Source organism: Chlorocebus sabaeus, chromosome 6 (genome assembly GCF_047675955.1).
Source record: "Chlorocebus sabaeus isolate Y175 chromosome 6, mChlSab1.0.hap1, whole genome shotgun sequence".
NCBI lineage: Eukaryota > Metazoa > Chordata > Mammalia > Primates > Cercopithecidae > Chlorocebus > Chlorocebus sabaeus.
In genome coordinates this window covers 21,729,785-21,757,747 of record NC_132909.1, presented here as the reverse complement: position 1 = coordinate 21,757,747, position 27,963 = coordinate 21,729,785, and the positions used below count along the sequence as shown (strand labels likewise).

Genomic DNA, 27,963 nt, shown 5'->3' with positions numbered 1-27,963 from the left:
TGTAATATCTTTAAAAATAAAATCAAAGCAAAAAGAAAACACCCGTGTTGAACACAGCGGTCAGAATTATGCCTCCTTTCCAACACCGCCCCACCTCCACCCCATCCTCCAGAAGTTTTCTCCAAGCAGCACCTGTACCCCAGCCTCCAATAAAAACCTCGGGAATTTCCTGATCAAGCCTCAGATCCTCACCACCACCAGGGGATCTTTTGTTGTTCACCCCAAGTTCAGTCTGCATCCCCTGAAATCCTAGGGACGCGCGACCAGTCTCCCCCATCTCCATTCCGGGAGTTTGCCCAAAGCCAGTCCCGCTGTCCCCCGAAAATAGCCTTGGGGTTCCCTGTCTGGTACACCCTCCTACTCTAGGGGACAAAGGGCCGGTGTCGCCTCCAAGCTGGGAGTTCCCGCAAAGCATCGTCTCTCCCTGAGCCGCGCCTGTCCCGACCTGGCACCTGCTCAGGGAAGGGCGCATCAGGGCGGAGACTTGGGTAGTGAGCTCAGTTCACCTGCACCTGAAGGTCAGCGCACACTGGCCACCCGCAGAGCGCTGGGACCACATTTTCCAGAATCCTTCGGCCGTCCCGCGATGCTCTCGAGGTCAGCAGATCTCATTGGCTTACAGAGGATAAACTTGTCACCGTCACTTGGGCATCTTAACAGTGGGCTCCTAAACTGGGTTGTGTGCGCTGTGCAGATGTCAGAGGCACCCTGTGTGGTGGGCAAAGCCAACGACTTCTCAGCCTCTCTAGCTTCGAAACTACAATCCCCAGAGGCCTCTGCGGTCACTTCCGCTCCCCTCCCTATCCTCCTTCAGTGTGTAGCGTTGACGTCAGAAGCACGTCCGGTCGGTGGGCCCGGCGCGTTAGGTTTGTTGGGATCCGGGAAGGCCTCCCTCTTCGGGTCTTTCCCACCCCTCTGCACCTTGTTACCTGACTTTCGGCTTTAGGATCCGCAGCGTGCACCCGCGTTCCGTGAGTGCCCTATAGGCAGTCAGCATGACCCTCTGCGTGTCCCTGTGTTACTCACGGGGACGCAGGCTGGGAGCCGCAGAGCTGGCTCAGAACTCGGTTGCTCTCCTGTGGGCACCTCCAGGCCATTTTCCTTTCATTTGAGCCTACAGGGTTAGAGACAAGCCTTCACTCTGTTACTTGGGGACAAGGGCTTCACTCCCTGGCCCGAGCTTGCGGCTGAGCTTGAGGGTGTTGGGTCATCTTGGGCCCCCTCTGGATGGGAATTGGCTGCCCCGGTGATTTCTGTGACATCCCGGACCCCAACTATGGGGCTCTGGAGCGGTCTGCGCTTCACCTCATGGGGAGGCAGTTTCCACCTAGGCCACTCTCTTATTTCTCTTCACATCCCCAGATCTGTCTTCTGAGACTTTGCCCTTCTCCAGGAAGAGCACGCAGGAGACCAGGAAAAATGGCCACAGGGCTCCTGAGAGCCGAAAAAGAGGTGAGAATTACCTGTAATTCCATCTTGGCTGTCAACAGAATGGATTCCATTACCTTTTGTCCTGGAGGCTGCCTTGTTGGTACTGGGCAAAGTCATTCCTAGTCCTAGTCATTACTCGTCTGTGGAACAAGGAGGAGTTTGATATAGTCTTGTAGAGCATCCAATTCTGTCGCTGTTTGGGGCGCCACTTTTAACCTGCACGGACCTGGTGGACAGAACAAAGGGAATAAAAAACAAGAGACAAAAAGAGTATATTTGGAAGAAGCGGTCAGGGGGCCCTGAGCTTTACACAACTCTCCCGTATTTATTGGTAAAAGAGATAAGGAGAAAGGGGAGATGATTGTCAGGTAATTGTCAGTTGGCCATTTGGTTCGCAACTGGAAGACTGCATCCTTCGAACAAGGGTCGCTAGATTTCCTGCTAGATAACTTCAAGGAGCCCAGCGCCAGGCAGTGATGGCCCTCAGCAAACCTTTTGGTGTCAGGCACAGTGTGAGTTTGCTCACATCCTGCATTCATGATAAACAGTTTGCTGTTTGATTATATAACCTCCAGTGAAATGCTGAGTTGGGCATGATCCCTTTGGTCTTTTCGACTCCTAACATAGTCTGACCTGAATTTTACCTTTGAGATCATTCCTAGTCCTGGAAGAGTGGCTCATTCTGACAGGAGTCTTCCCTCAGTATTCCTTTCTGTTCCATCCATACCACAGTCACTCATGAAATAGTTAATTGTGAACAACACATATGGAACAGTTTAAATAAAAGTAAAGAGACATACATTCATAATTGTTTGGTGATGTGGATGAAGGGCAGGGACAGCACAGATGCTTATGATTTCAAATGCTTGGGGAGGACTCCTAGAAGTAGGGCTGTCTCAGTTGCCCCTGACTGGTTTGGAGAATGGGGGAAGGCATTCCAGTGGGAGGTGGCAAGGAAGCATAGTTAGTTTCAGAGGCTGGACTGTCGCTACAGTGTGTAAGGATTATGGTGGCCAGTGGACTTGCTGAAGGTTTTTTGTTTTTGTTTCTGTTTTTGTTTTGAGAGGGAGTCTCACTCTGTCACCCAGGCTGGAGTGCAGTGGCGCCATCTTGGCTCACTGCAAGCACCACCTCCCAGGTGCACGCCATTCTCCTGCCTCAGTCTCCCTAGTAGCTGCGACTACAGGCGCTCGACAGCACGCCCGGCTAATTTTTTGTATTTTTAGTAGAGACGAGATTTCACCATGTCAGCCAGGATGGTATCAATCTCCTGACCTCATGATCCGCCCACCTCGGCCTCCCAAAGTGCTGGGATTACAGGCGTGAGCCACCATACCCGGCCCCTTATGCATATTTAAAAATCAACCTTGGCCAGGTGTGGTGGCTCAAGCACCAACACAGTTGCCAGGCTGGTTAACAGTCATTTTTGATATGGGTTAACTTGGTTATTTCAGATTTGCCTTCACTATTCTTATCAAGAAATCTGAGTGGAATTTAGACAGGAAAAGAGATTTCTTAATTGTGGACTCCTGTGGTGGGGATTATGCATTCCTGGATGTTATCAGAGCAACACTGAGACTTCTGTTTCTCATTTCTAAAATATTTAATTCATTTGAAAGTATTAATACCAGGAATACATAAGAAATCCAATTCAGGACATTTCCCAAGGTAACACTGAATATTTTTTGTGTGTACTTTCTTTTTTTCTGAGACGGAGTCTTGCTCTGTCGCCCAGGCTGGAGTGCAGTGGCACGATCTTGGCTTACTGCAACCTCCGCCTCTTGGGTTCAAGCGATTCTCCTGCCTCAGCCTCCTGGAGTACCTGGGATTACAGGCGCGTGCCACCACGCACAGCTAATTTTTATATTTTTAGTAGAGATGGGGTTTCACCATGTTGGCCAGGCTGGTTTCAAACTCCTGACCTCAGGTGATCTGCCCACCTCAGCTTCCCAAAGTGCTAGGATTACAGGCGTGAGCCACCGCACCCAGCCTTTTTGTGTGTACTTTCTTCACCTCTCCCAGTGTTATCAGGGAAACATTCTTTCTGATTGACTGGGAAAAGTCAGAAGTTTGTGGTAGCTGACTTTTCCTTTGCCACCTTCTTCGTTCTCAGTAGGTCCACCCGGAACTGCATCCTGTACAGAAACAGAAACAACATGTTCTTCAATGTAGCTTTTTAACAGAATATTTACTTAGGAATAATTAAAGGGCATGAACATTTAAATAGTTGTTTAAGATGAAACCTCTGTGCCTCTCATGTCTGACACACATGAAATGTTTGGTGCATGAAGGAATCACAACCTTAAATAAATGGTTTGAAGGAACTAACAAACAAAGGAGTTTCCATTGTTTGCTTTGGTGTGTTATTATAGGCATGTGATTAATCACATATTTCAGGGGCGTTGGGTCGAATTTCCAGGTACTCTTGATATGCATGACATCTGAATTATACAAAATAATCAAAGCAAGACTATCTTAGGACATGAGGTGTTACTGCCAAGGACCTTTGCCTAAGAAGATAAATTAAAATTTGTGTTAAATTTGTAACAATGAGATGAACTGGCAGGCACATTATGTTATTTTTTTCCTTAGCATTTTTCCTTTTCCTTGATGCCATACAACAAACTTGAGTGTCTGCTATGTGCAGAACACTCAGTAGATTACAGTTAATGATGGGTAAAACACAGCTTGCACACTCAGGAGTCTTCCATTTTTGTTTTAGGATTCCTTTCTCACTGGGATTTAATTTAATTTTATAGGCACACACACCCCTACAAACACATATTTTGACAGGCCCTAACGGTAAAATCATAATGTAGTAAAGTTACTGGCAGTGTATGTACCCAGCCCTATTTTTAAAGGTGTAGGAACAGCCAATACTTATCCCACTGAAAATAATTTCCATAGTAATCCATTGAATGGATGAACTCATCCATTGTTTCCCAATTTGTGGACTCCTGTTTCCAATATTTAACTGTTGCAAAGAATACTTCTGTGATCAGTGTTGTACAGGAAATTCTTATATAGGTTTTTATTCTCAAAACAAAATATGACAAGGTGAATAGAAATGACTGTTTTGAAGCATTGGGCAACCACACCAGTTGGAGATTTGAACCCTGCCAGTTCTTTTTTGTTTTTTGTTTTTTGTTTTTTTTTTTTTTTGAGACGGAGTCTCGCTCTGTCGCCCGGGCTGGAGTGCAGTGGCGCGATCTCGGCTCACTGCAAGCTCCGCCTCCCGGGTTCACGCCATTCTCCTGCCTCAGCCTCCCGAGTAGCTGGGACTACAGGTGCCCGCCACCACGCCGGGCTAGATTTTTGTATCTTTTAGTAGAGATGGGGTTTCACCGTGTTAGCCAGGATGGTCTCGATCTCTTGACCTCGTGATCCGCCCGTCTCGGCCTCCCAAAGTGCTGGGATTACAAGCTTGAGCCACCACGCCCGGCCTGTTTTTTGTTTTTGAGACAGAGTCTCGCTCTGTCGCCCAGGCTGGAGTGCAGTAGGGCGCGATCCTAGCTCACTGCAAGCTCCGCCTCCCAGGTTCATGCCATTCTCCTGCCTCAGCCTCCTGAGTAGCTGGGACTACAGGCGCCCACCACCATGCCCAGCTAATTTTTTGTATTTTTAGTAGAGACAGGGTTTCACTGTGTTATCCAGGATCTTGATCTCCTGACCTCGTGATCTGCCCGCCTGGGCCTCCCAAAGTGCTGGGATTACAGGCGTGAGCCACTGTGCCCCACTGTTTTATTTTTTATTTATTTATTTATTTATTTTTTTGAGATAGAGTCTCGCTGTGTCACTATGTCCCACTGCATCAGACTGGGATTGATCTCGTCTCACTGCAACCTCTGCCTCACAGGTTCGAGCAATTCTCTTGCCTCAGCTCCTTGAGTAGCTGAGATTACAGGTGCCCGCTACCACACCTGGCCAATTTTTGTATTTTTCATAGAGATAGGGTTTCACCATATTGGCCAGGCTGGTCTCAAACTCCTAACCTCAAGTAATTCACTGTCCTTGGCCTCCCAAAGTGCTGGAATTACAGGCATGAGCACTGCGGCCAGCAATTTCGGCTCACTGCAACCTCCGCCTCCCAGGTTCAAGCGATTCTCCTGCCTCAGCCTCCCAAGTAGCTGGGATTACAGACATGCACCACTACACCTGGGTAATTTTGTATTTTTAGTAGAGACGGGGTTTCTCCATGTTGGTCAGGCTGGTCTCGAACTCCTGACCTCAGATGATCCGCCCGCCTTGGCCTCCCAAAGTGTTGGGTTTACAAATGTGAGCCCCCACGCCTGGCCCAGCTGAAACTTTTAACAGGCTTTCTGGAGATCTCTTTAGCTAGATCCAAAAATTCATCAGCTATATTTTCTGTTTTCCAAGTTCATGCAGGCAATAGCTTTGCTAATATATAATACAAGTTGCCTTGTTCAAGCTGCCATATCAGTTTCCTCACTCCTTTTCCAGTTCCCACTAGCAGTTTGTTTACTGCTTTTCCAGCCTGTGTTAATAGTTTTCTTGGATGCTTTCCAAGCCTCTGCCCATGTCCTGCTCCCAAAGCTAATGCCACATGTTTTAGGTATTTTGTTATGGCAGCACTTCGCTTCTGTGTACCAACTTAGTGGCCTAAAGAACATAGCAGCTTAGGCTGGATGCAGTGGCTTTTGCCTGTAATCCCAGCACTTTGGAAGGCCGAGGCGGGCGGATCACAAGGTCAGGAGTTCGAGACCAGCCTGACCAGTATAGTGAAACCCCCTCTCTACTAAAAATACAAAAATTAGCCGGATGTGGTGGCGCACGCCTGTAATCCCAGCTACTTGGGAGGCTGAGGCAGGAGCAGGAGAATCACTTGAACCCAGGAGGCGGACATTGCAGTGGGCTGAGACCATGCCATTGCACTCCAGCCTGGGTGACAGAGTGAGACTCCGTCTCAAAAAAAAAAAAAGAACTTAGGGGCTTAAAATGAAATCATTTTTTAAAAATCCTGTGGGTCAGCAAGTAGGCCCGGCATGGCTGGACTGATCCTCTTGGCATCCACATGCGGCTGTAGGCTGCTCAGCTAGAGCTGGATGGTCTCAACCTGTCTGGTGGTTGACAGCCTGGTTGGCTGGGATGCTTCGATTCCTGGTTCTTCTCCATGTGGCCTCTTCAGCAGGCAAGCTCAGGTTATTCATATGGTGGTCTCAAGGTTTCCTGCGCAGAGAGGCCAGCCCTGAACTCAAATGCCTCTCAAACATCTGCTTGCATCATGTTTGCTGATGTCCCACTGGATAAAGCAAGTCCCATGGCCAAGCCCAGGGTTAGTTTAGGAGGAGATTGCATGAAGGGTAGAAACAGGGAGGCATGATTCATTGGGGCCATCACTGTACCCACCCACTGGTTAGATACAATGCTTTTGGCCGCAGGCAACAGTAAACCTAATTTAGGTTGTTCTAAACAGTAAGTAACTTAGCCCATATAAAAGGAAGTTCAGAGAGAGGGTGCACTTTGGGGTTGGTCCTTCAGCTCCATAAGCTTACCAAGGACTGGGGTTCTTTCATCTCCGCAGTCTACCCTGTTCTCTACAGTGTCAGCCTCATCCAGGCTGATTCCCCTCAAAGCCATAGGATGTTTTCCAATAGCAACTTTGTTTAATTCTCACAATGGCCCTATAAGGTGAGTACTATTATAATATCGATTTTATAGGAAATTGAGACACAGATACTAAGATATCTAAGTAGATAAGATAACTAAGAGAGGGGACTGTAATTTGAACAGTTTGTCTCCAAAGTTTGTGCTCTTAGCCACTGAGTAGTTGTTAAAGTTTAGTGTGCATCAGAATTACTTGGAAACCTTGTTCAAACATGTTGCTGGGCTCCCTCCCGCAGTTTCTGATTCAGTAGCCCTAGGATGGGGACTGAGAATTTTTATTTCTAACAAGTTCCCAGGGGATGCTAGTGCTGCAGGTTCAGGGACCACACATTGAGCCAGTGCACTAAGCCCTGCTGCCTTTTTTGGGTAATCTGCGCCCATGTTTCTGAGCATCAGGAAAAGTGCTGACTTCCTGTGACTCCATCTTACAAATCAGAAAATGTCTTTTGCTAGACTGCTGCAGTAAGACTTCTTGTGGCCTGTTGGTTACCATTCATTTTTCATATATTTACTTTTCGGCTGGCAAGTGGATGAGTTAACTCCCCCAAGCTTCTAGCTGTGTTTCTACTCAGTGGGAGAGATTTGGAGTGGATCATGAGGGTCAGCCATACAGTGTTTACAATGCCCCCTACATGCATGGTTTACAGACAAACCATGAGTTGTTTCGGGGCTGGAGGAATAACTGGTTGTGTTAAATGTGTTAAAGTAACATTAGTTGCTCTGTAATGTAGCTCCTTCATTGGAGATTTTCAAGGGGTGTATGTGTGTATGTTCTGAGAAGGGATTGTAAAAGCAAATCACAACAGGGACTAGGCAGGTACCTGAATAGTCTTTTTCTCTCCCGTGTTTAATGATGAACAGTTTCAGACATAAGGAAAAAAACAGGAAGCCTTGTACATTGAACACTCACTTACCCACCACCTAGATTCAATAGTGAGTACCTCCTTCTCATGAACTTTTCCTGATCCTCAATCCTACGTGACCTCTCCCTCTTGAAATTTCTCTGACCCAGTGATTCACAACTATCACTCTACTTTTAGGAACCTTTAAAAGTGCAAAAGCCCCATCCCCTGTTTTTTTATTTTTTTATTATTATAATTTTTTGAGATGGAGTCTAGCTCTGTCGCCCAGGCTGGAGTGCAGTGGCACCATCTTGGCTCACTGCAGCTCCGCCTCCCGGGTTCACGCCATTCTCCTGCCTCAGATTCCTGAGTAGCTGGGACAACAGGCACCCGCCACCATGCCCGTCTAATTTTTTGTATTTTTTTTTTTTTTTTTTTTTTTTTTTTTTTGAGACGGAGTCTCGCTCTGTCGCCCAGGCTGGAGTGCAGTGGCCGGATCTCGTCTCACTGCAAGCTCCGCCTCCCGGGTTTACGCCATTCTCCTGCCTCAGCCTCCCGAGTAGCTGGGACTACAGGCGCCCGCCACCTCGCCCGGCTAGTTTTTTGTATTTTTTAGTAGAGACGGGGTTTCACCGTGTTAGCCAGGATGGTCTCGATCTCCTGACCTCGTGATCCGCCCGTCTCGGCCTCCCAAAGTGCTGGGATTACAGGCTTGAGCCACCGCGCCCGGCCAAATTTTTTGTATTTTTAGTAGAGACAGGGTTTCACTATGTTAGCCAGGATGGTCTCGATCTCATGGCCTCCTGATCCGCCCGCCTCGGCTTCCCAAAGTGCTGGGATTACAAGCGTAAGCCACCGCGCCCAGGCCCCCTGGTTTTATTGATTTGTGGTGGGACTCAAGAATCCATGATTTAAAACACCACCCAGGTAGCTGTGAAGTATAACCAGAGAGAGATGAGACGTGAGAACCAAAGCTGTCACTCATCTGTGCCCTCCTCTTGTGATTCAGTGCATTGGGAGTGGCTGGGTTTGGAGACAGCTATCAGTATAACTGGGTATGGGTAGAGTCTTAAGGCCATTTCATAGTCCAGCCAGTGTAGAATAATGGAGCTGGTAGGGGACAGGAAATGTAGGGAGGATTCCCTGGGAAGGGTACAGTGTGGAATTAGTTTTAGAGACACAATGTCCTACCCTCAAGGAGTGATGGAGGCATTCTGAGAACGGGATGCAAAATCAAATCAAAGAGACAAGGCATATGCCTAAATGAATGACACTGGTGAGGCAGTCTCCAATAATGTGTTGCAGCTGATAGACCCCCAGCATGAGTCACCATCAGCCAACTGTGGTCCTATAGCAGTGCAGTGCCCAGGGTGGTCAGATTTATGGACTTTTAACAGAACCCACAGATTGAGATTTTCATATGAGATCTTCCAACATTTAATTGATATAAACACAAGTTTTAAAGCAGTATATGGTCAAATTAAACCCCTCTATGGACTACAGATTGTACCCAAAGAGAGTAAGTGTTGGGCAGGGAAGAATCCCAGTGCTAGATTTCCAGACTCATTTGGAAATCTCACCGAACTTCCATGCCAAGGACGGTTATATATTCCCATCCTCCAAAGTACAGCTTTCTAGGTAGCAGAGGTTCGTTTGAAACTTTGTTGCTTGTCTAATAATAATAAATCATTTTCGGCTATTTAAAAATATCTGACTGCTAAGTATTTGCAGATTCTGTTGTAGACACCAGGGCAATCACAGTGATCCAGCCATGCACATGGAACTGATGTCTAGTGGGAAGTCAGAAAGTAGAAATGAATATCATGTATTATCTTAGAGTTAAGGGAACACAGTAAAGCAGGCGAGGGGAATGAAACCCGCGTGAGGGTGTGGAATTTTACATAGAACAACCAGGGACTGCACCAGGCATTTTGTCTGAGCCCTTCACAGTAATCCTAATCCTAACCACAACCCTTTGAGATAAGCTCTGTTATTTTTAGTTCGCAGGAGAAACTGACGTGCTGAGCAGCTAATTCAGTGCCTGAGGTTACACTAGTTGGGGACAGAGATGGGTTCCAAATCCAGATAGTGTGGTTTGAGTCCACACTCTTCATCACCACCCAGTTTCCCTCCTTAGGCCTGAGCAGGCACGTGGCAGCATTTGGTAGAGGAAGGAGTGAGTCCTGCTGTAGGAACTATATATATTGGTGAGTTATTTGCCCCCAAACTCCAGAGGCGCCACTGCTTCAAGTAGAACAAATACTGAGACCAAGTAGTCTCAGAAAATTTTCAGACTCAGCAAGATGATTATTTACTATTTAGTTGTGCTTGTGTGGTGTCTTCTTCTCCCTGCCTAGTTTTAAAACTCTCTCTAGCTTGTAAGGGCTTTGGTTTTGTTTGCTTTTATCCTCCATAGCAGCTAGCCTGGGATATTGACAGTAAGTAATAGGTGCATAAATGATGCTGGCTGGGCAGAGATAGAAGAACAATGGTCTTTCACCCCTTGGTGCCAAGGTCACAATCCAAAGTAGGGTGTAGAAATCTTTTCTACTTCCCTTAGGGAAGCCTTTCGACCTCTCATTCTTCTTTCTTTTCTTTCCTTTCTTTCCTCTTTCTTTCTTTCCTTTCTTTCCTCTTTCTCCTTCCTTTCCTTTCCTTTCCTTTCCTTTCCTTTCCTTTCTCCTTTCCTTTCTCCTTTCCTTTCTCCTTTCCTTTCTCCTTTCCTTTCTCCTGTCCTTTCTCCTGTCCTTTCTCCTGTCCTTTCCTTTCCTGTCCTGTCCTGTCCTGTCCTGTCCTGTCTTTTTTTTAGATGGAGTTTTGCTCTTGTTGCCCAGGATGGAGTACAATGGCACAATCTCAGCTCACTACAACCTCCGCCTCCCAAGTTCAAGCAATTCTCCTGCCTCAGCCTCCCAAGTAACTGGGATTACAGGCATGTGCCACCATGCCTGGCTAATTTTGTATTTTTAGTAGAGACAGGGTTTCTCCATGTTGGTAGGGCTGGTCTTGAACTCTCAACCTCAGGTGATCCGCCCACCTCAGCCTCCCAAAGTGCTGGGATTACAGGCATGAGCCACGGGGCCTGGCCTTGACCTCTCATTCTAAACTGGGAGGGAAAGACAGGTTCCTGGATGAGCAGAGGTGTGTTTTGTGTTAAAGGCATTCGTGGCATTCAGGGATGTGGCTGTGGACTTCACCCAAGAGGAGTGGAGATTGTTGAGCCCTGCTCAGAGGACTCTGCACAGGGAGGTGATGCTGGAGACTTATAACCACCTGGTCTCACTGGGTAAGAATGGCCTCCTTTGGCACTTAAACTCTGCCCTACAGAGTATTTTCCACTCATCATGCGGAAGGGCTACCTGCAGAGCACTTTTCCCTTAGAGTTGAGCTTAAAAACAATTTACCTTTTTCCCCTGGATAAATCTGGATTTAGTAGAATTGCAAGCAGATAGATTGTTTTATTCATGTTATGGATGACACTGCATTTCCAGACCTGTTTCCCAAGGCTTGCGCTCTGTCTTTATTTTGCTCCAAACCTAGGAAATTTTTCATCCATCAAGTGTTCATAATATGCTCTCTTTCTGATTGGAGTCACCTTTCCTTAGTCAACCCTTCTACTTCAGAGACAGAACTATTCATAGGTCTTTTGTATCCTCTGGGTTGCCTCACCCATTTCAGCTCTGAGTTCTAGAATGCCCTCTTGAGCCCATAACCAACAATGTCCTCTTTTTCTTCCCTATGAATAGAAATTCCATTTTCCAAACCAAAACTCATTGCTCAGCTGGAGCGAGGGGAAGAGCCCTGGAGAGAGGAGAGAAGATGTTTGCTGGACCTCTGTCCAGGTGAGTGTGAGTATGGGGTAGATGGGATAATCTACAGCTTGGCAGATAGGGAAGGAGGAGGCATCTCTCAGATACTGGGAAGAAGCTTTTCTCCAGGCCTCCGAAGCCAAGAGGAAGGTTGCCTGACATGGTCTTCCTTCCGGAACATAATCTTCAGTTGAGGGAGGGACTTCCCTGGTTCCCTTGTCTCTTTCCTACACCAGGGAGCCTCCATTCCTCACTTGTCTTCTCCGTAATGCTTAGTCTTTCCTCATTCACAGTCTTCTTTCTCACCTGATCTTAAAAACTGCATCTGCCCCATGAATGTTAAGTCTACGACCCTTCTAGATACTTTCTAGCTACTCTTATGCCAAGATTAATTGATTATCTCCACCTCTCCAATTCCCAGAATTTATTACACAATACTTAAGCTATGACTAATAATAAAATACATACGCATGTGCCAGTGGCCCAGCTTAAGAAATAAAAAATTACCTAAACAGTTGAAACCCCCATTTCCCCTTCCCTGAGGGTATCCTATACCCATCCCTCCAATGGAATTGTTTTTCAATATTAGGGATTTATAATTCTCATGCATGGCCTTATTCTTTCCTTCATATGTATGAATCACTAAATCATGTATATTGTTGTTTGGCATATTTTAAAACTTTATATCAATGTCGTCATATTATGTATACCTTTCTGTACTTTGTTTTCTTCACTGAGACTAATTTTGTACTATGTTGGTATATGTAGCTCTGCTTCATTCATTTTTATGGCTATATAATATTATATGCATAATTACAATACAATTCATTTATCTATTCCATTTTTGTTAGACAGTTACATTTTTAACAGTGTATTCTTTTGACCAATTAAAGAATGCTGCTGTGAACCTTCTCATAGATATGTCCTTGGGCACATAAGCACATTTATCTAGGATGTGTACCTAGAAATAGGACAGCTGAGTGAAAGAATATGCACCTGGTCAATCTGACAAAGTAATGCCAAACTATTCTCCAAAACTGTTGTATTAGTGTTCTAGGGCTGCCACAACAAAGTGCCACACACTGAGTGGCTTAAACAACAGTTGTTTATTTTCTCACGGTTCTGGAGGCTAGAAGTAGAGGTCAAGGTGTTGGTAGGGTTGGTTCCTTTTGAGGACTGTGAGGAAGAATCTGTCCCATGCCTCTCCTCTAGCTTCTGGTGGTTTGCTGGCAATCCCTGGTGTGGAGGAGCAGTGCCCCAGTCTCTGCCTTCGTCTTCATATAGCATTCTCCCTGTGTGCTTGTCTCTGTGTCCAACTTCATTGTTTGTAAGGACATTATTCATATTGGATTAGGGCCCACTCCAATGACCTCATCTTAACTAATTACATCTGCAACAACCCTGTTTCCAAATAAGTTCACCTTTTTTTTTTTTTTTTTTTTTTTTTTTTGAGACGGAGTCTGGCTCTGTTGCCCAGGCTGGAGTGCAGTGGCGGGATCTCAGCTCACTGCAAGCTCCGCCTGCCGGGTTTACGCCATTCTCCTGCCTCAGCCTGCCGAGTAGCTGGGACTACAGGCGCCCGCCACCGCGCCCGGCTAATTTTTTATATTTTTTCAGTAGAGACGGGGTTTCACCATGTTAGCCAGGATGGTCTCGATCTCCTGACCTCGTGATCCGCCCGTCTCGGCCTCCCAAAGTGCTGCGATTACAGGCTTGAGCCACCGTGCCCGGCCAAGTTCATCTTTTGAGATATTAGGGATTTGGACTCCAATATGTCATTTTTGGGGAAACAGAATTCAATCTATAGCAATTGCTCACACTCACATAGCATTTTATTGTATGAGGATTCTAGTTGCCCTGCATCCTCCCTAGTACTTTGTGTGGTCAGACTTCAGGTTTTGATCATCTTTTGGGTATGAAATAGCCTCTCATAGTAGCTGTAATTTAATTAGTTTTGAGTTTGAGCATCTTTTTATATGTTCATTCCTTGACTGGCCTTGATGTTTGCTCTTCTGTGAAGCCTTTTCCATTCTTTTTGCCTTTTCTTGTTGATTTGAATTTTAATTTTTAAAAATAAATCATTGAGATGAACTCTTTATCAGATGTTCCAATCTGTGGCCTACCTACTTGCTTTTTAAATTTTTTTTATTGAGATGGAGTCTTACTCTGTCACCTACCCAGGAGTGCAGTGGCATGATCTCAGCTCACTACAACCTCCGCCTCCCAGGTTCAAGCAATTCTCCTGCCTCAGCCTCCTGAATAGCTGGGACTACAGGCGTGTGCCACCACACCTGTCTAATTTTTGTATTTTTAGTAGAGATGGGGTTTCACCATGTTGGCCAGGCTGGTCTTGAACTGCTGACCTCAAGTGATCCACCTGCCTTGGCCTCCCAAAATGCTGGCATTACAGACGTGAGTCACCACGCCCGGACCCTACTTGTTTTTTTTTGATACGGAATCTTGCTCTGTCGCCAGGCTGGAGTGCAGTGGCACGATCTCGGCTCACTGCAACTTCCAACTCCCGGGTTCAAGCAATTTTCCTGCCTCAGCCCCCCGAATAGCTGGGACTACGTACGTGCCACCAGGCCTGGCTAATCCTAAACCGAATACTACAGTGTTACAATTTTTTTTTGTTTTTTTTTTTTCTTTGAGACGGAGTCTCGCTTTGTCACCCAGGCTAGAGTGCAGTGGCCGGATCTCAGCTCACTGCAAGCTCCGCCTCCCAGGTTCACGCCGTTCTCCTGCCTCAGCCTCCCATGTAGCTGGGACTACAGGCGCCCGCCACCTCGCCCAGCTAGTTTTTTGTATTTTTAGTAGAGACGGGGTTTCACCATGTTAGCCAGGATGGTCTCGATCTCCTGACCTCGTGATCCGCCCGTCTCGGCCTCCCAAAGTGCTGGGATTACAGGCTTGAGCCACCGCGCCCGGCCAGTGTTACAATTTTTAAGCCATCGTATAGTAATATGTATTTTTAAAGAAATTAAGTGAAATATATGTAGAAATATGTGTGTGTGCTTTATATCTGTCACATTTCTTATACTCTTCACTCCTTAATGTAGATACAAGTTGCCACCTGATACCATTTTCCTTCATCCTAAAGGACTTCCTTTAACATTTAGTACAGTTACCTGGCATTGGATTTTCCATTTTAATCTGAAAAGATTATTTCCTCTTCAGTTTGCGAAAATTAACTGGAGATAGAATCGCTGGTTAACATATTTTTCTCTAGCATTGCAGTGTCGTCTGGCTTTCATAGTTTTATAGTTTTTGTTGAGTAATTTTTATATTGTTCTTTTCTATTTTGATCTTCTCTGGCTGTCTTCAAGATTTTCTTATTATCTTTAGCCTTTAACAGTTTGACTGTGATGTTTCTAAGAGTTGTTTTCTTTGTGTTTCTACTACTTGAGCATTATGAAGCTTCTTGGCTCTCTAAGTTATATTTTCTACTCACTGTGAGAAATACTTGGCTATTATTTCAATATTTTTCCTGTCCCTTTTACTCTTTCCTTTCATTCTAGGACTCCAATTTACCTGTATGTTGGACTGCTGGAAATGTGTTTCTGAAGATTCATAGTATCTCATAAGCTTCTGTTCATTTTTCTTCAATCTTTTTCCTCTCTTTTTTGAGGGGTGGTTGGATATAGGTAATTTCTAATTAACTTATTTTCAGATTCACTAATCTGTTTTCTTTTTCTGTTTACTACTAAACCTGTCTAATGAATTTTAAAATTTCAGTTATTGTTTTTTTCTTTCCCCCACCCCTTCCTTCCTCTCCCCTCTTCTCCCCTTCCCTTCCCTCTTCTCTCCTCCCCTCCTCTTGTTTCTGTAGGTATTAGGAGCGCTCTCAGGCAAGAAAGCCACAAACAAAATTATTACCCCTTTCTGTTGCGATTTTTTTTTAGCGTAAACTCTTCCCCATCTTCTGGCTGGTTGTGTATATTTTCCAGTGCCTTTGAATAGTTATTTGTTATATTTTATCCAGTCTTATTGTTTTCTTCTGGCGGGTTCTTGTGACCACTTCAGTCTGCTGGCATTTTCGTTAGTGGGCTTCCTCATACTTATTTTTGAATTGATTTTTAGAAATTGCTTTAAAATTACAGAATATTTGCAAAAATAAAAATAGTAGAATAAATATATATGGTGCAGTGAGTTGGATGTGGTTTCTTCCCACCAAAACTCATGGTGAAATTTAATTGCCAATTTAACAGTATTAAAAGGTGGTGGGGCCTTTAAGAGGTATTTGGTTGTGGCATCTCCGCCTTCTCGAATGGCTTATACAGACTGGGTTAGTTCTTTTGGACTGGGTTGGTTCTCGTGAGATCAAGTTGTTATAAGACAAGGCTTCCTCTGATGTTTGGCCCCTTTGCATGCGCTTGCTTTCCCTTCCTCTTTCTGCTGTGATTTGAAGCAGCACGAGACCCTCACCAAATGGGCTACCATCCAGCCTCCAGAATTGTGAGCCAAATAAACTTTTTTGTAAATTACCCAGTTTCAGGTATTCTGTTATAGCAATACAAAACAGATTAAGAAGGCCGGGCGCGGTGGCTCAAGCCTGTAATCCCAGCACTTTGGGAGGCCGAGACGGGCGGATCACGAGGTCAGGAGATCGAGACCATCCTGGCTAATGCAGTGAAACCCCGTCTCTACTAAAAAATACAAAAAATAGCCGGGCGAGGTGGCGGGCGCCTGTAGTCCCTGCGACTCGGGAGGCTGAGGCAGGAGAATGGCGCAAACCCGGGAGGTGGAGATTGCAGTGAGCTGAGATCCGGCCACTGCACTCCACTCCAGCCTGGGCGACAGCGCGAGACTCTGTCTCAAAAAAAAAAAAAAAAAAAACCAGATTAAGACATGTGGCGTATATGTTATTATATAAACAGCATCATAAAATGACCTACTGTTTTACTGAGTTTGCTTTATCATTTATTCATGTGCTCTTTTGCATGTATGCCCTTTCTCCCTCCTTCCCCTTTCTCAGTACATATGTATGTATGTGTATATGTATATGTATGTATTTGTTTTGTTTTTGTCTTTGTTTTTGTTTTTTGAGACAGAGTCTTACTTTGTCACCCAGGCTGGAGTGCAGTGGCACGATCTCGGCTCACTGCAACCTCCACCTCATGGGTTCAAGCGATTCTCCTGCCTCAGCCTCCCAAGTAGCTGGGATTACAGGTGCACACCACCATGCCCGGCTAATTTTTGTGTTTTTAGTAGAGATGGGGTTTCACCATGTTAGTCAGGCTGGTCTTGAACACCTGACCTCGTGATCTGCCCGCCTCGGTCTCCCAAAGTGCTGGGATTACAGGTGTGAGCCACTGCACCTGGCCTGTAAGTGTTTGTTAAAACTTTTTCTGTGAGTTTTCTAAGAATATTGATATTCTCTCATATAACCAGTGTGGTTATCAACCTCAGTAAACTTAACTTTGATACAGTAATTTTGCCTGTTACTTACCATTTGTATTATAATTTTGTCAACATTATAGAATAATATGTTTTTTTATTTTCCAGAACATAATCCAGTCCAAGGTTAGTTAGTTCATTTTCATGTCATATCTGTTTACCTTCCCTTAGTTATTATTAAGGGAAGGAAATTATTATTTCATTAATCTTTCTCTGTCTTTTATGACATTGACATTTTATTTATTTATTTAATTTCAGATTCAGAGGGTACATGTGCAGGTTTGTTACATGGGTATATTATGTAATGCTGGGGTTTGGGCTTCTATTGAATCTATCACCCAAATAGTTTACATAGTACCTGATAGGTAGTTTTTCAGCCCTTACCTCCATCCTTTTTGCCCTGTTTTGGAGTCCCCAGTGTCTATTATTTCCATCTTTATGTCCATGTGTACCCATTGTTCAGCTCCCACTTGTAAGTGAGAACATAGGCTGTTTGATTGTCTGTTTCTGCATTGATTCACTTAGGATGATGGCCTCTAGCTGCATCCATGTTGCTGCAGAGGACATTATTTCATTCTTTTTTTATGGCTGCATAGTATTTCATGGTGTCTGTGTATACTACATTTTATTTATCCAACCCACTATTGATAGACACATAGGTTGATTCCATGACTTTACTATTGTGAATAGTGCTGCGATAAACATACGAGTGTGGGTGTCTTTTGGTAGAACAATTTATTTTCCCAGTCTTGGGATTGCTGGGTTGAATGGTAGTTCTATTTGTATTTCTTTGAGAAATTTCCATACTGTTTGCCATAGAGGTTTAACTAATTTACATGACCACCAACAATATATAAGAATTCCATGTCCTTTGCATCCTCACCAACATCTTTTTATTTTTTATTATTTTTTATTTTTTAATAGTAGCCATTCTGACTGGTGTGAGATGGCCTTTCTCATTGTGGGTTTTCTTTTCCCATTGTTCACTGGTAGCAAGATCTCTTTGTGATTTTAATTTGTATTTCTCTGATGATTAGTGATTTTGAGCATTTTTTAATGTTTGCTGGCTGTTTGTATACCTTCTTTTGAAAAGTACCTGTTCATGTCCTTTGCTCACTTTTTAATGGGGTTATTTGGGTTTTTGTTGTTGATTTGCTTAAGTTCCTTACGATTCTGGATATTAGTCCTTTATAAGGTGCATAGTTCGCAAATGTTTTCTCCCATTCTGTAGGTTGTCTTTTTACTCTGTTGATTGTTTCTTTTGCAGTGCAGAAGCTCTTTTGCTTAATTAAATCATATTTGTCAATTTTTGTTTTTTGCTGCAATCACTTCTGAGGACTTAGTCATAAATTCTTTGCCTCGGCCAATGGCCAGAGAAGTTTTTCTTAGGTTTTCCTTTAGGAGTTTTATAGTTTGAGGTCTTACATTTAAGTCTTTCATCCATCTTGAGTTGATTTGTGTATATGAGAGGGAAGGGTCCAGTTTCATTCTCTTGCATGTGGTTGGCCTGTTTTTCCAGCACCATTTATTGAATAGGGTGCCCTTTCCCCATTGTTTATTTCTGTCAACTTTCTTATAGATCAGTTGGTAGTAGGTGTGTGGTTTTACTTCTGGGTTCTGTATTCTGTTCCATAGATCTATATATCTGTTTTTGTACTTATGCCATGCTGTTTCGGTTAATATAGCCTTTTAGTATAGTTTGAAGTCAGGTAATATGATATTTCCAGCTTTGTTCTTTTTGCTTAGGATTGCTTTGGCTAGTCAGGTTTGTTGGTCCCATATTAATTTTAGAATTGTTTTTTTCTAATTCTATTAGAATTAGAATGTTAGAATGACAAATGATGTTGGCAATTTGATAGGAATTGCATTGAACCTTAGATTGCTTTGGGCAGTATGATCATTTTAACTATATTGATTCTTACAATCTGTGAGCATGGAATGTTTTTCCCTTTGTGTCATCTGTGATTTCTTTCATCAGTGTTTTGTAGTTCTCCTTGCAGAGACCTTTCACCTCCTTGGTTTGATGTATTCTTAGGTATTTTGTGTGTGTTTGCATTCATGTGGTTATTGTAAATGGGATCTTGTTCTTTATTTGGCTCTAAGCTTGAATGTTACTGGTGTATAGAAATGCTGTTGATTTTTATACATTGATTTTGTATCCTGGAACTTTACTGAATTTTTTAAAAATCAGGTTTAGGAGTCTTTTGGAGGGATCTTTAGAGTTTTCTAGGTATAGAATTATTTTCTAGTTATAGGATTTTCTAGGTATCGGATTCTTGGAGAACAGAGATAATCTGACTCCCTCTTTTCCTATTTGGATGCCTTTTATTTCTCTCTCTTGCATGATTGCTCTCTCTAGGACTTCCAGTACTAAGTTGAATACGAGTGGTGACAGCAGACATCCTTGTCTTGTTCCAATTCTTAGGGGGAATGGTTTCAGCTTTTGCCCGTTTGGTACGAAGTTGGCTGTAGGTTTGTCACAGATAACTCTTTTTACTTTGAGGTATGTTCCTTTGATACCTAGTTTGTTGAAGATTTTTATCATGAAGGGATATTGGATTTTTTCAGATGCTTTTCTTATATCTGTTAAGATGATCATATGGTTTTTAATTCTGTTTATGTGACGAATCACATTTATTGAACACTGACATTTTAGAATACAATTCCTTAGTTGTCACTTTTTTTTTTTTTTGGAGATGGAGTCTCACTTTGTTGCCTAGGCTGGAGTGCAGTGGTGCTATCTCGGCTCACAGCAACCTCCACCTCCTGGGTTCAAGCAGTTCTCTGCCTCAGCCTCCCGAGAAGCTGGGACTACCGGTGCGTGCCACCACACCCAGCTAAGTTTTGTATTTTTAGTAGAGACAGGGTTTCACCATCTTGACCAGACTTGTCTTGAACTCCTGACCTCAGGTGATCCACCTGCCTTGGCCTCCCAAAGCGCTGGGATTACAGGCATGAGCCACTGCACCCAGCCAGTTCTCACTTATTATTATTATTATTATTGTTTTTTGAGACGGAGTCTCGCACTATCTCCCAGGCTGGAGTGCAGTGGTGCGATCTCCGCTCGCTGCAAGTTCCATCTCCCAGGTTTATGCCATTCTCCTGCCTCAGCCTCTCCAGCATCTGGGACTACAGGTGTACACCACCCATGCCAGGCTGGAGTACAGTGGCGCAACCTCCACCTCCCGGGTTCAAGTGATTCCCCTGGCCCAGCCTCCTGAGTAGCTGAGACTACAGGTGCACACCACCACACCTGGCTAATTTTTTGTATTTTAGTAGAGGCAGGGTTTCACCATGTTGGCCAGGATGGTCTCGATCTCCTGACCTTGTGATCCACCCGCCTCGGCCTCCCAGAGTGCTGGGATTACAGGTGTGAGCCACTGTGCCAGGCCTAAATATATAGTCTTTTATACTTGGATTCTTTTGGTTAGCATAATGTTTTTGATGTTCATTCAAATTGCAGCATGTATCAGTAATGCATTTTTTATTGCTATATAGTATTCCTTTGTATGGATATACCACATTTTGTTTTTCTGTTTACCCGTTGATGGACATGTGAATTGTGTCTACTTTTTGGCTATTGTGAATAGTGTTGCTATGAACACTCATATACCAGTCTTAGTGTGCACATATGTTTTCATTTCTCTTGGGTAGATAATTGGGAGTATAATTGCTGGGTTGTATGGTATGTTTATGTTTAACCTTTTTAAAAATTGGGGCTGGGTGCGGTGGCTCATGCCTGTAATCCCAGCACTTTGGGAGGCTGAGGCAGGTAGATCACCTGAGGTCAGGGGTTGGAGACCAGCCTGACCAACATGGTGAAACCCCATCTCTACTAAAAATACAAAAATTACCTGAGCGTGTTGGCAGGTGCCTGTAATCCTAGCTACTTGGGAGGCTGAGGCAGGAGAATCGCCTGAACCTGAGAGGCGGAGGTTGCAGTGAGCTAAGATCGTGCCACTGCATTCCAGCCTGGGTGACAGAGTGAGACTCCATCTCAAAAAAAAAAAAAAATTGGAAAAATGTTTTCCAAAGTGCCTGTACCATTTTACATTTCTATTACCAATATTTTAGGGTTTTAGTTTCTCCACATCCTTGTCAGTACTTGGTATTGTCACTGATTTTGATTATAGACATGCTAGCGGTGTGTCGTGGTATTTCATTGTGCCTTTAATGCATTTCCCAAATAGCTGATGATGTTGATCTTTTCTTTTTTTCTTTTTTTTTTTTTGTAGGCCTAATTTTTGTCTTTTGTATTTTTAGTAGAGACAAGGTTTCACCATGCTGGCCAGGCTGGTCGAGAACTCCTGACCTCAGGTGATCTACCTATCTTGGCCTTCCAAAGTGCTGGGATTACAGGTGTAAGCCACCATGCCTGGCCCTTTTCATTGTTTATTAACCATTTGCATATCTTTTTTAGTAAAATGCCTATTCAATTATTTTCTTCATTTTAAAATTAGATTGTGTTCTTATTGAATTGTAAGAATTTCTAGTATATTCTAGACACAAGTCCTATATCAATGTAGGATTTTCAGATATTTCTCCCTGTCTGTGGCTTATCTTTTCATTTTCTCATTTTCATTTCAGGTACAAAAGTTTTAAATGCTGATGAAGTTTAACTTACCAATTTTTAAAATAGGTTGTGCTTTTGGTATTGTAACTAAGAACTTTATTCTTAACTCAAGGTTATGAAGATTTTCTTCATTGGTTTCTTCTAGAAGTTTTATAGTTTTAGCTCTTACATTTAGGGCTGCAATCCATTTTAGTTAATTTTTGTGTATCAATTGAGGTGAAAGTCTAAATTCATTTTCTTGCATGTGAATATTCAGTTGTCCTCACAATCTCATATGAAGAGTATCCTTGGCCAGACGCGGTGGCTCAAGCCTGTAATCCCAGCACTTTGGGAGGCCGAGACAGGTGGATCACGAGGTCAGGAGATCGAGACCGTCCTGGCTAACATGGTGAAACCCCGTCTCTACTAAAAAAAAATACAAAAAACTAGCTGGGCGAGGTGGCGGGCGCCTGTAGTCCCAGCTGCTCCGGAGGCTGAGGCAGGAGAATGGTGTAAACCCGGCAGGCGGAGCTTGCAGTGAGCTGAGATCGGGCCACTGCACTCCAGCCTGGGTGACAGAGCGAGACTCCGTCTCAAAAAAAAAAAAGAGTATCCTTTCCTCCATTGAATTACCTTGGCACCTTTATCAAAAATCAGCTGACTGTGAATCTAAGTGTTCATTTCTAGTCTCCCAATTTTGTTCCATGATCTCCATCTTCCTCCTATGACAGTAGCACACTATCTTCATTACTATAGCTTTATATTAAGTTTTGAAGTTAGAAGTGTACACTCCCCAATTTTATTTTCTTTTTCAAAAGTTGTTTTGTCTATTTTATGTCCTTTGAATTTCAATGTAAGTTTTAGGATCAGATTGTCAATTTCCAAAAGGGAAAAAAACCAAAAGCCTGCTGTGGTTCTGATACGATGATTATGTTGAATCTGCAGATAAATTTTGGGGAGAATCACCATCTTAATAATAGTGAGCCTTCCAGTCTATGACTGTCTCCCTATTTATTTGGAGCTTTAATTTCACTCAACAATGTTAATTTTCTTTTTAAAAATCTTTCTTCTTTTCCTCCTTTCCTTTCCTTTCCTTTTCTCTTTCTCATTCTCTTGTCTTTCTTTCATCCCACTGTGTTGCCCAAGCTGGCCTCAAACTTCTGGTCTCAAGAATCCTCCTGCCTCAGCCTCCCTAAGTGTTGGGATTACAGGCATGAGCCACTGTACCCAGCCTTAATTTTCAGTTTACAAACTTTGTGCTGCTTTGTCACATTTATTCCTTAGCATTTTATTTTTATGGTATTGTGAATAGTATTGTTTTCTCAGTTTCATTTTTAGAATAGTCATTGCTAGTATATAGAAATATAATTTTTTTATATATTTATCTTATATGACCTAAGTACAATTGTGACTTCTAGTTGCTTTTTTGAAATTTTATGCATTCAAAAATATATAATCTGTGAACAAAAGATTTTTTTTTTAACTTCTTCCTTTCCAATTAAGATGGCTTTCATTTGTTTTCTCCTCCTCATTTTGTTTGTCCCCTCCTTTTTTTTTTTTTTTTTTTTGAGACAGAGTCTTGCTCTGTCGCCAGGCTGGAGTGCAGTGGTGCAATTTCGGCTCACTGCAATGTCCGCCTCCCGGGTTCAAGCTATTCTTCTGCCTCAGCCTCCCAAGTAGCTGAGACTACAGGTGCATGCCACCATGGCCAGCTAATTTTTGTATTTTTAGTAGAGACAGGGTTTCACCATGTTGGTCAGGATGGTCTTGATCTCTTGACCTCATGATCTGCCTGCCTCGGCCTCCCAAAGTGCTGGGAGTACAGGCGTCATATTTTAAGTTTTTGAGAACACATGCAATATTTGTCACTTCTTCTTTCTTATTCTCCTCCTTTTCCTTCTCCTCCTTCTTCCTTCCTTCCTCTCTCTCTTTTCTCTGTCTCCATCTTTTTAATTCAACCCCTTAAAAAGGTAAAAACTGGCCGGGCGCGGTGGCTCACGCCTGTAATCCCAGCACTTTGGGAGGCCGAGGCGGGCGGATCACAAGGTCAGGAGATCGAGATCATGGTGAAACCCCGTCTCTACTAAAAATAGAAAAAATTAGCCGGGCGCAGTGGCGGGCGCCTGTAGTCCCAGCTACTGGGGAGGCTGAGGTAGGAGAATGGCGTGAACCCGGGAGGCGGAGCTTGCAGTGAGCCGAGATTGCGCCACTGCACTCCAGCCTGGTCGACAGAGCGAGACTCCGTCTCAAAAAAAAAAAAAAAAAAAAAAGGTAAAAACCATTTTTAGCTGGCAGACCATACAGAAACAGGATTCAGGTTGGATTTGCCCTGTCAGGTGAGTTTACCAACTCCTGCAATAGAAAATGTAATGCAGGCTGGGCATGATGGCTCACATCTGCAATCCCAGCACTCTGGGAGGCCAAGGCGGGTGGATCATGAGGTCAGGAGATTGAGACCATCCTGGCTAACATGGTGAAACCCGGTCTCTACTAAAAATAAAAAAAATTAAAAAATTAGCCGGGCGTCGTGGTGGGCACCTATAGTCCCAGCTCCTTGGGAGGCTGAGGCAGGAGAATGGCGTGAACCCGGGAGGTGGAGCTTGCCGTGAGCTGAGATCGCGCCACTGCACTCCAGCCTGGGCAACAGAGCGAGACTCTATCTTAAAAAAAAAAAGAAAGAAAGAAAAAAGAAAATGTAATGCATAGGGCTGGGCACAGTAGCTTACGCTTATAATCCCAGCACTTTGGGAGCCTCAGGCTGACCTGAGGTTAGGAGTTCAAGACCAGCCTGGCAAACATAGGGAAACTCTGTCTCTACTAAAAATACAAAAATTAGCTGGGCGTGGTCTCGGGCACCTGTAATCCCAGCTACCTAGGAGGCTAAGGCAGGAGAATCGCTTGAACTCAGGAGTCGGAGGTTGCAGTGAGCTGAAATCACATCACTGCACTCTGGCTTGGGTGAAGGAACGACTCTGTTTAAAAAAAAAAAAAGAGAAAATGTAATGCATGATGTGAAATGAAAAATAGATGCTGGGAAGTATGTTTACCTGGGAGATAGCTTGTGATGTAAATATATTATGAATGACCAATGGGCAAGGCAAAATTGCCTACACAGCCCTACCTATGACCCCTCTGAAAATGTTCTTTCTTTAGCAGAATCAAAGCCAGAAATTCGACTTTGCCCCTCCTGCCCTCTGATATTCTCCAGTCAGCAAGCTCTTAGCCAACATGTGTGGCTGAGTCATCTCTCTCAGCTGTTTTCAAGTTTATGGGCAGGAAATCCTCTCCAGCTGGGTAAACACTATCTGGAAGATCAGAAACAACAGCAGGATCCATTCTGCTTGAGTGGCAAAACAGAATGGATTCAAGAGGGAGAAGACTCCAGACTCCTGTTTAGGAGAGTAAGCAAAAGTGGCACTTTAAAGGCACTTTCCAGCCCACGTGAAGAACAGCCAGCACGGTCCGAGGAAGACAACACAGTGGTGGATATAGGACCCAGCCCTGAAAGGAAGGCAGACCTTGAGGAAACAGACAAAGTATTGCATGGTTTAGAAATCTCAGGATTTGGAGAAATCAAATATGAAGAGTTTGGGCCAGGCTTTATCAAGGAGTCAAACCTCCTTAGCCTCCAGAAGACACAAACTGGGGAGACAGCTTACATGTACACTGAGTGGGGAGACAGCTTTGGCAGTATGTCAATCCTCATCAAAAACCCAAGGACGCACTCTGGGGGAAAGCCTTATGTGTGCAGGGAATGTGGGCGAGGCTTTACCTGGAAGTCAAACCTGATCACACATCAGAGGACACACTCAGGGGAGAAACCTTATGTGTGCAAGGATTGTGGACGAGGCTTTACTTGGAAGTCGAACCTCTTTACACATCAGCGGACACACTCAGGGCTCAAGCCTTATGTGTGCAAGGAATGTGGGCAGAGCTTTAGCCTGAAGTCAAACCTCATCACCCACCAGAGGGCACACACTGGGGAAAAGCCTTATGTTTGCAGGGAATGTGGGCGTGGCTTTCGCCAGCATTCACACCTGGTCAGACACAAGAGGACGCATTCAGGAGAGAAGCCTTACATGTGCAGGGAGTGTGAGCAAGGCTTTAGCCAGAAGTCACACCTCATCAGACACTTAAGGACACACACAGGAGAGAAGCCTTATGTATGTATGGAATGTGGGCGTCACTTTAGCTGGAAATCAAACCTCAAAACACACCAGAGGACACACTCAGGGGTTAAACCTTATGCCTGCCTGGAGTGTGGGCAATGCTTTAGCCTGAAGTCAAACCTTAACAAACACCAGAGGTCACACACAGGGGAGAAGCCGTTTGTATGTACAGAGTGTGGGCGAGGCTTTACCCGGAAATCAACCCTCATCACACACCAGAGGACACACTCAGGGGAGAAGCCATTTGTATGCAGGGAGTGTGGACGAGGCTTTAATGATAAGTCCACCCTCGTCTCACACCAGAGGACACATTCAGGGGAAAAGCCTTTTATGTGCAGAGAGTGTGGCAGAAGGTTTCGGCAGAAGCCTAACCTATTTAGGCACAAGAGGGCACACTCAGGTGCCTTTGTGTGTAGGGAGTGTGGGCAAGGCTTTTGTGCTCGGTTAACTCTCATTAAACACCAGAGGGCACACTCAGGGGGGAAGCCTCATGTGTGCAGGGAGTGTGGGCAAGGCTTTAACCGGCAGTCACACCTCATTAGACACCAGAGGACACATTCAGGAGAGAAGCCTTATATTTGCAGAAAGTGTGGGCGGGGCTTTAGTCGGAAGTCCAACCTTATCAGACATCAGAGGACACACTCAGGATAGAAACTTTATGTGTACAGGGAATGTGGTACAGCCTTACCCAGAGGTCATACTTCATCAGACACCAGAGGATGCACACAGCGCTGTGGCTTTGTCAGCCATTGCTAGATACCAAAGTGGAGACATTGTATGTGTGATTGTGCATGAGACTGTACTGGTAAGACTTGTATCTCCATCCACCTGAAGGAGAATTGCTGGCTCATTTTCAGGAGCCCTGTCCTTCCTCACTGGGGATGGTGGGTTGTGGAAGCCTGGTCAGGTAATGATAGTGGCTGGAGGCAGTCAAATGCCCAGGCAGATAGTGGTGGGTACCTGGTGAAACACAACCTTAAAGCTGAAGACAGTCCTGGCTAAATCCTCATACTGAATTGAGAACCTGTCTTCCCATTTGATGTGCTTTCATCCGATTGATCCCAACCCTTCACCTATTTGGCATATACCTGTCCTTTCCTCATTGGTTTTTACACTGCTGTGCCCACCTTTGAGTGGTGCCTTTGCATACTTACAAACCAATCAACATGTACTCCCCTATTCTGAGCCTATAAAAGACCCAGACTCAGCCACAGTGGGAGAGAAATCACCCTGCTGTGGGAGTTGGGGACCACTCCCTGCATCCCCTCTCCACTGAGAGCTGTTCTTTCGCTCAATAAAATTCTTTTCTACCCATCCTCACCCTTCAATTGTCAGTGTATCCTCATTCTTCTTGGACTCAGGACAAGTGCTCAGAACCGCTGAATGTGGGTATAAGCTATAATACAGGCAGCCAAGAGGGCGGGGCACCTCCAGCAGCAGGCCCAGGGCTAAGTGAGGTCAAGGCGGGGGGTTGTCGCCTGCTGTAGAGGTCCTCAGTTGGCAATGTAGCTAAGAAAAATCCTGTGTCAGTAACTTTGATGGAGAGAGTACTTTTAAATAGGTTGAAATGAGGAAATGAATACTATTCCAGTATCATTTTGCAGGTACACTTGAACATTCCTTCCACTGTGTATACTGGATGTTACAGAAGCTGTTGCCGGTATGAAGGAGGACCAGAGAGACCACAGGGTGAGACAGGACGATTTATTGAGTCCACTCAGACCTAGAGTATTAACATCCAAAAACTGGGCCCAGAACAAAGACAGCATTTGACTTTTATACACACTTCTAAAAGCTGGTGGGCTAACTTGAAACAAGCTTACAGTGGTGCAAAATGTAGTCGTGCAAAAGCCAGGATACAGAGGCAGAACAAAGGCAGTTAATCAAATTGTGACAGGTGCATAACTCAGGATTACATATGACCCTTGCTTCTGCAGCCCAGATGGCTGATATCTAGGTTTGCTCAAAAGAGCCTTGCATGGGCTTATCTCATAACCTTTGCTGTGGTGCCCAGATGGCTGCAGCCCAAGCCTGCTCAGGCATGTCTTAAAACTTTCACTGTGCTGCTTAGATAAAACAGAATACTTGAAGTTACTAGTTACAGAAAACAGGAATCTATAACCTCATAAACTTGCAGA

General features: G+C 44.3%; 1 protein-coding gene across 4 annotated transcripts; it reads left to right on the top strand.

Annotated features, from left to right (window-relative positions):
* Window positions 1-27,145, top strand: ZNF875 (zinc finger protein 875). 4 transcript variants are annotated; one of them, XM_037991235.2, is made up of 5 exons: window positions 832-971; window positions 1,363-1,452; window positions 11,058-11,184; window positions 11,645-11,740; window positions 24,813-27,145. In XM_037991235.2, exons 2-5 carry the CDS (start codon window positions 1,420-1,422, stop codon window positions 26,474-26,476), a joined length of 1,920 nt encoding a protein of 639 aa, XP_037847163.2. In that variant the 5' UTR covers window positions 832-971; window positions 1,363-1,419; the 3' UTR covers window positions 26,477-27,145. The 4 variants fall into 4 exon arrangements, with proteins under 4 accessions (XP_037847160.2, XP_037847163.2, XP_037847162.2 ...); XM_037991234.2 differs by having other exon boundaries at window positions 24,810-27,145; XM_037991232.2 differs by lacking the exon at window positions 11,058-11,184 and having other exon boundaries at window positions 1-866; window positions 24,810-27,145.
* The last annotated feature ends 818 nt before the right edge of the window (window positions 27,146-27,963 follow it).

What these genes read in the sequence shown, in the direction of transcription:
- ZNF875 (XM_037991232.2), top strand. Translation starts at nt 587, where the DNA reads ATGCTCTCGAGGTCAGCAGATCTCATTGGCTTACAGAGGATAAACTTG. An exon ending in CGGTGGGCCCGGCGCGTTAG is followed by an intron (nt 867 to 1,362) that starts GTTTGTTGGGAT and finishes TCACATCCCCAG; the next exon opens with ATCTGTCTTCTGAGACTTTG. An exon ending in TCCTGAGAGCCGAAAAAGAG is followed by an intron (nt 1,453 to 11,644) that starts GTGAGAATTACC and finishes CCCTATGAATAG; the next exon opens with AAATTCCATTTTCCAAACCA.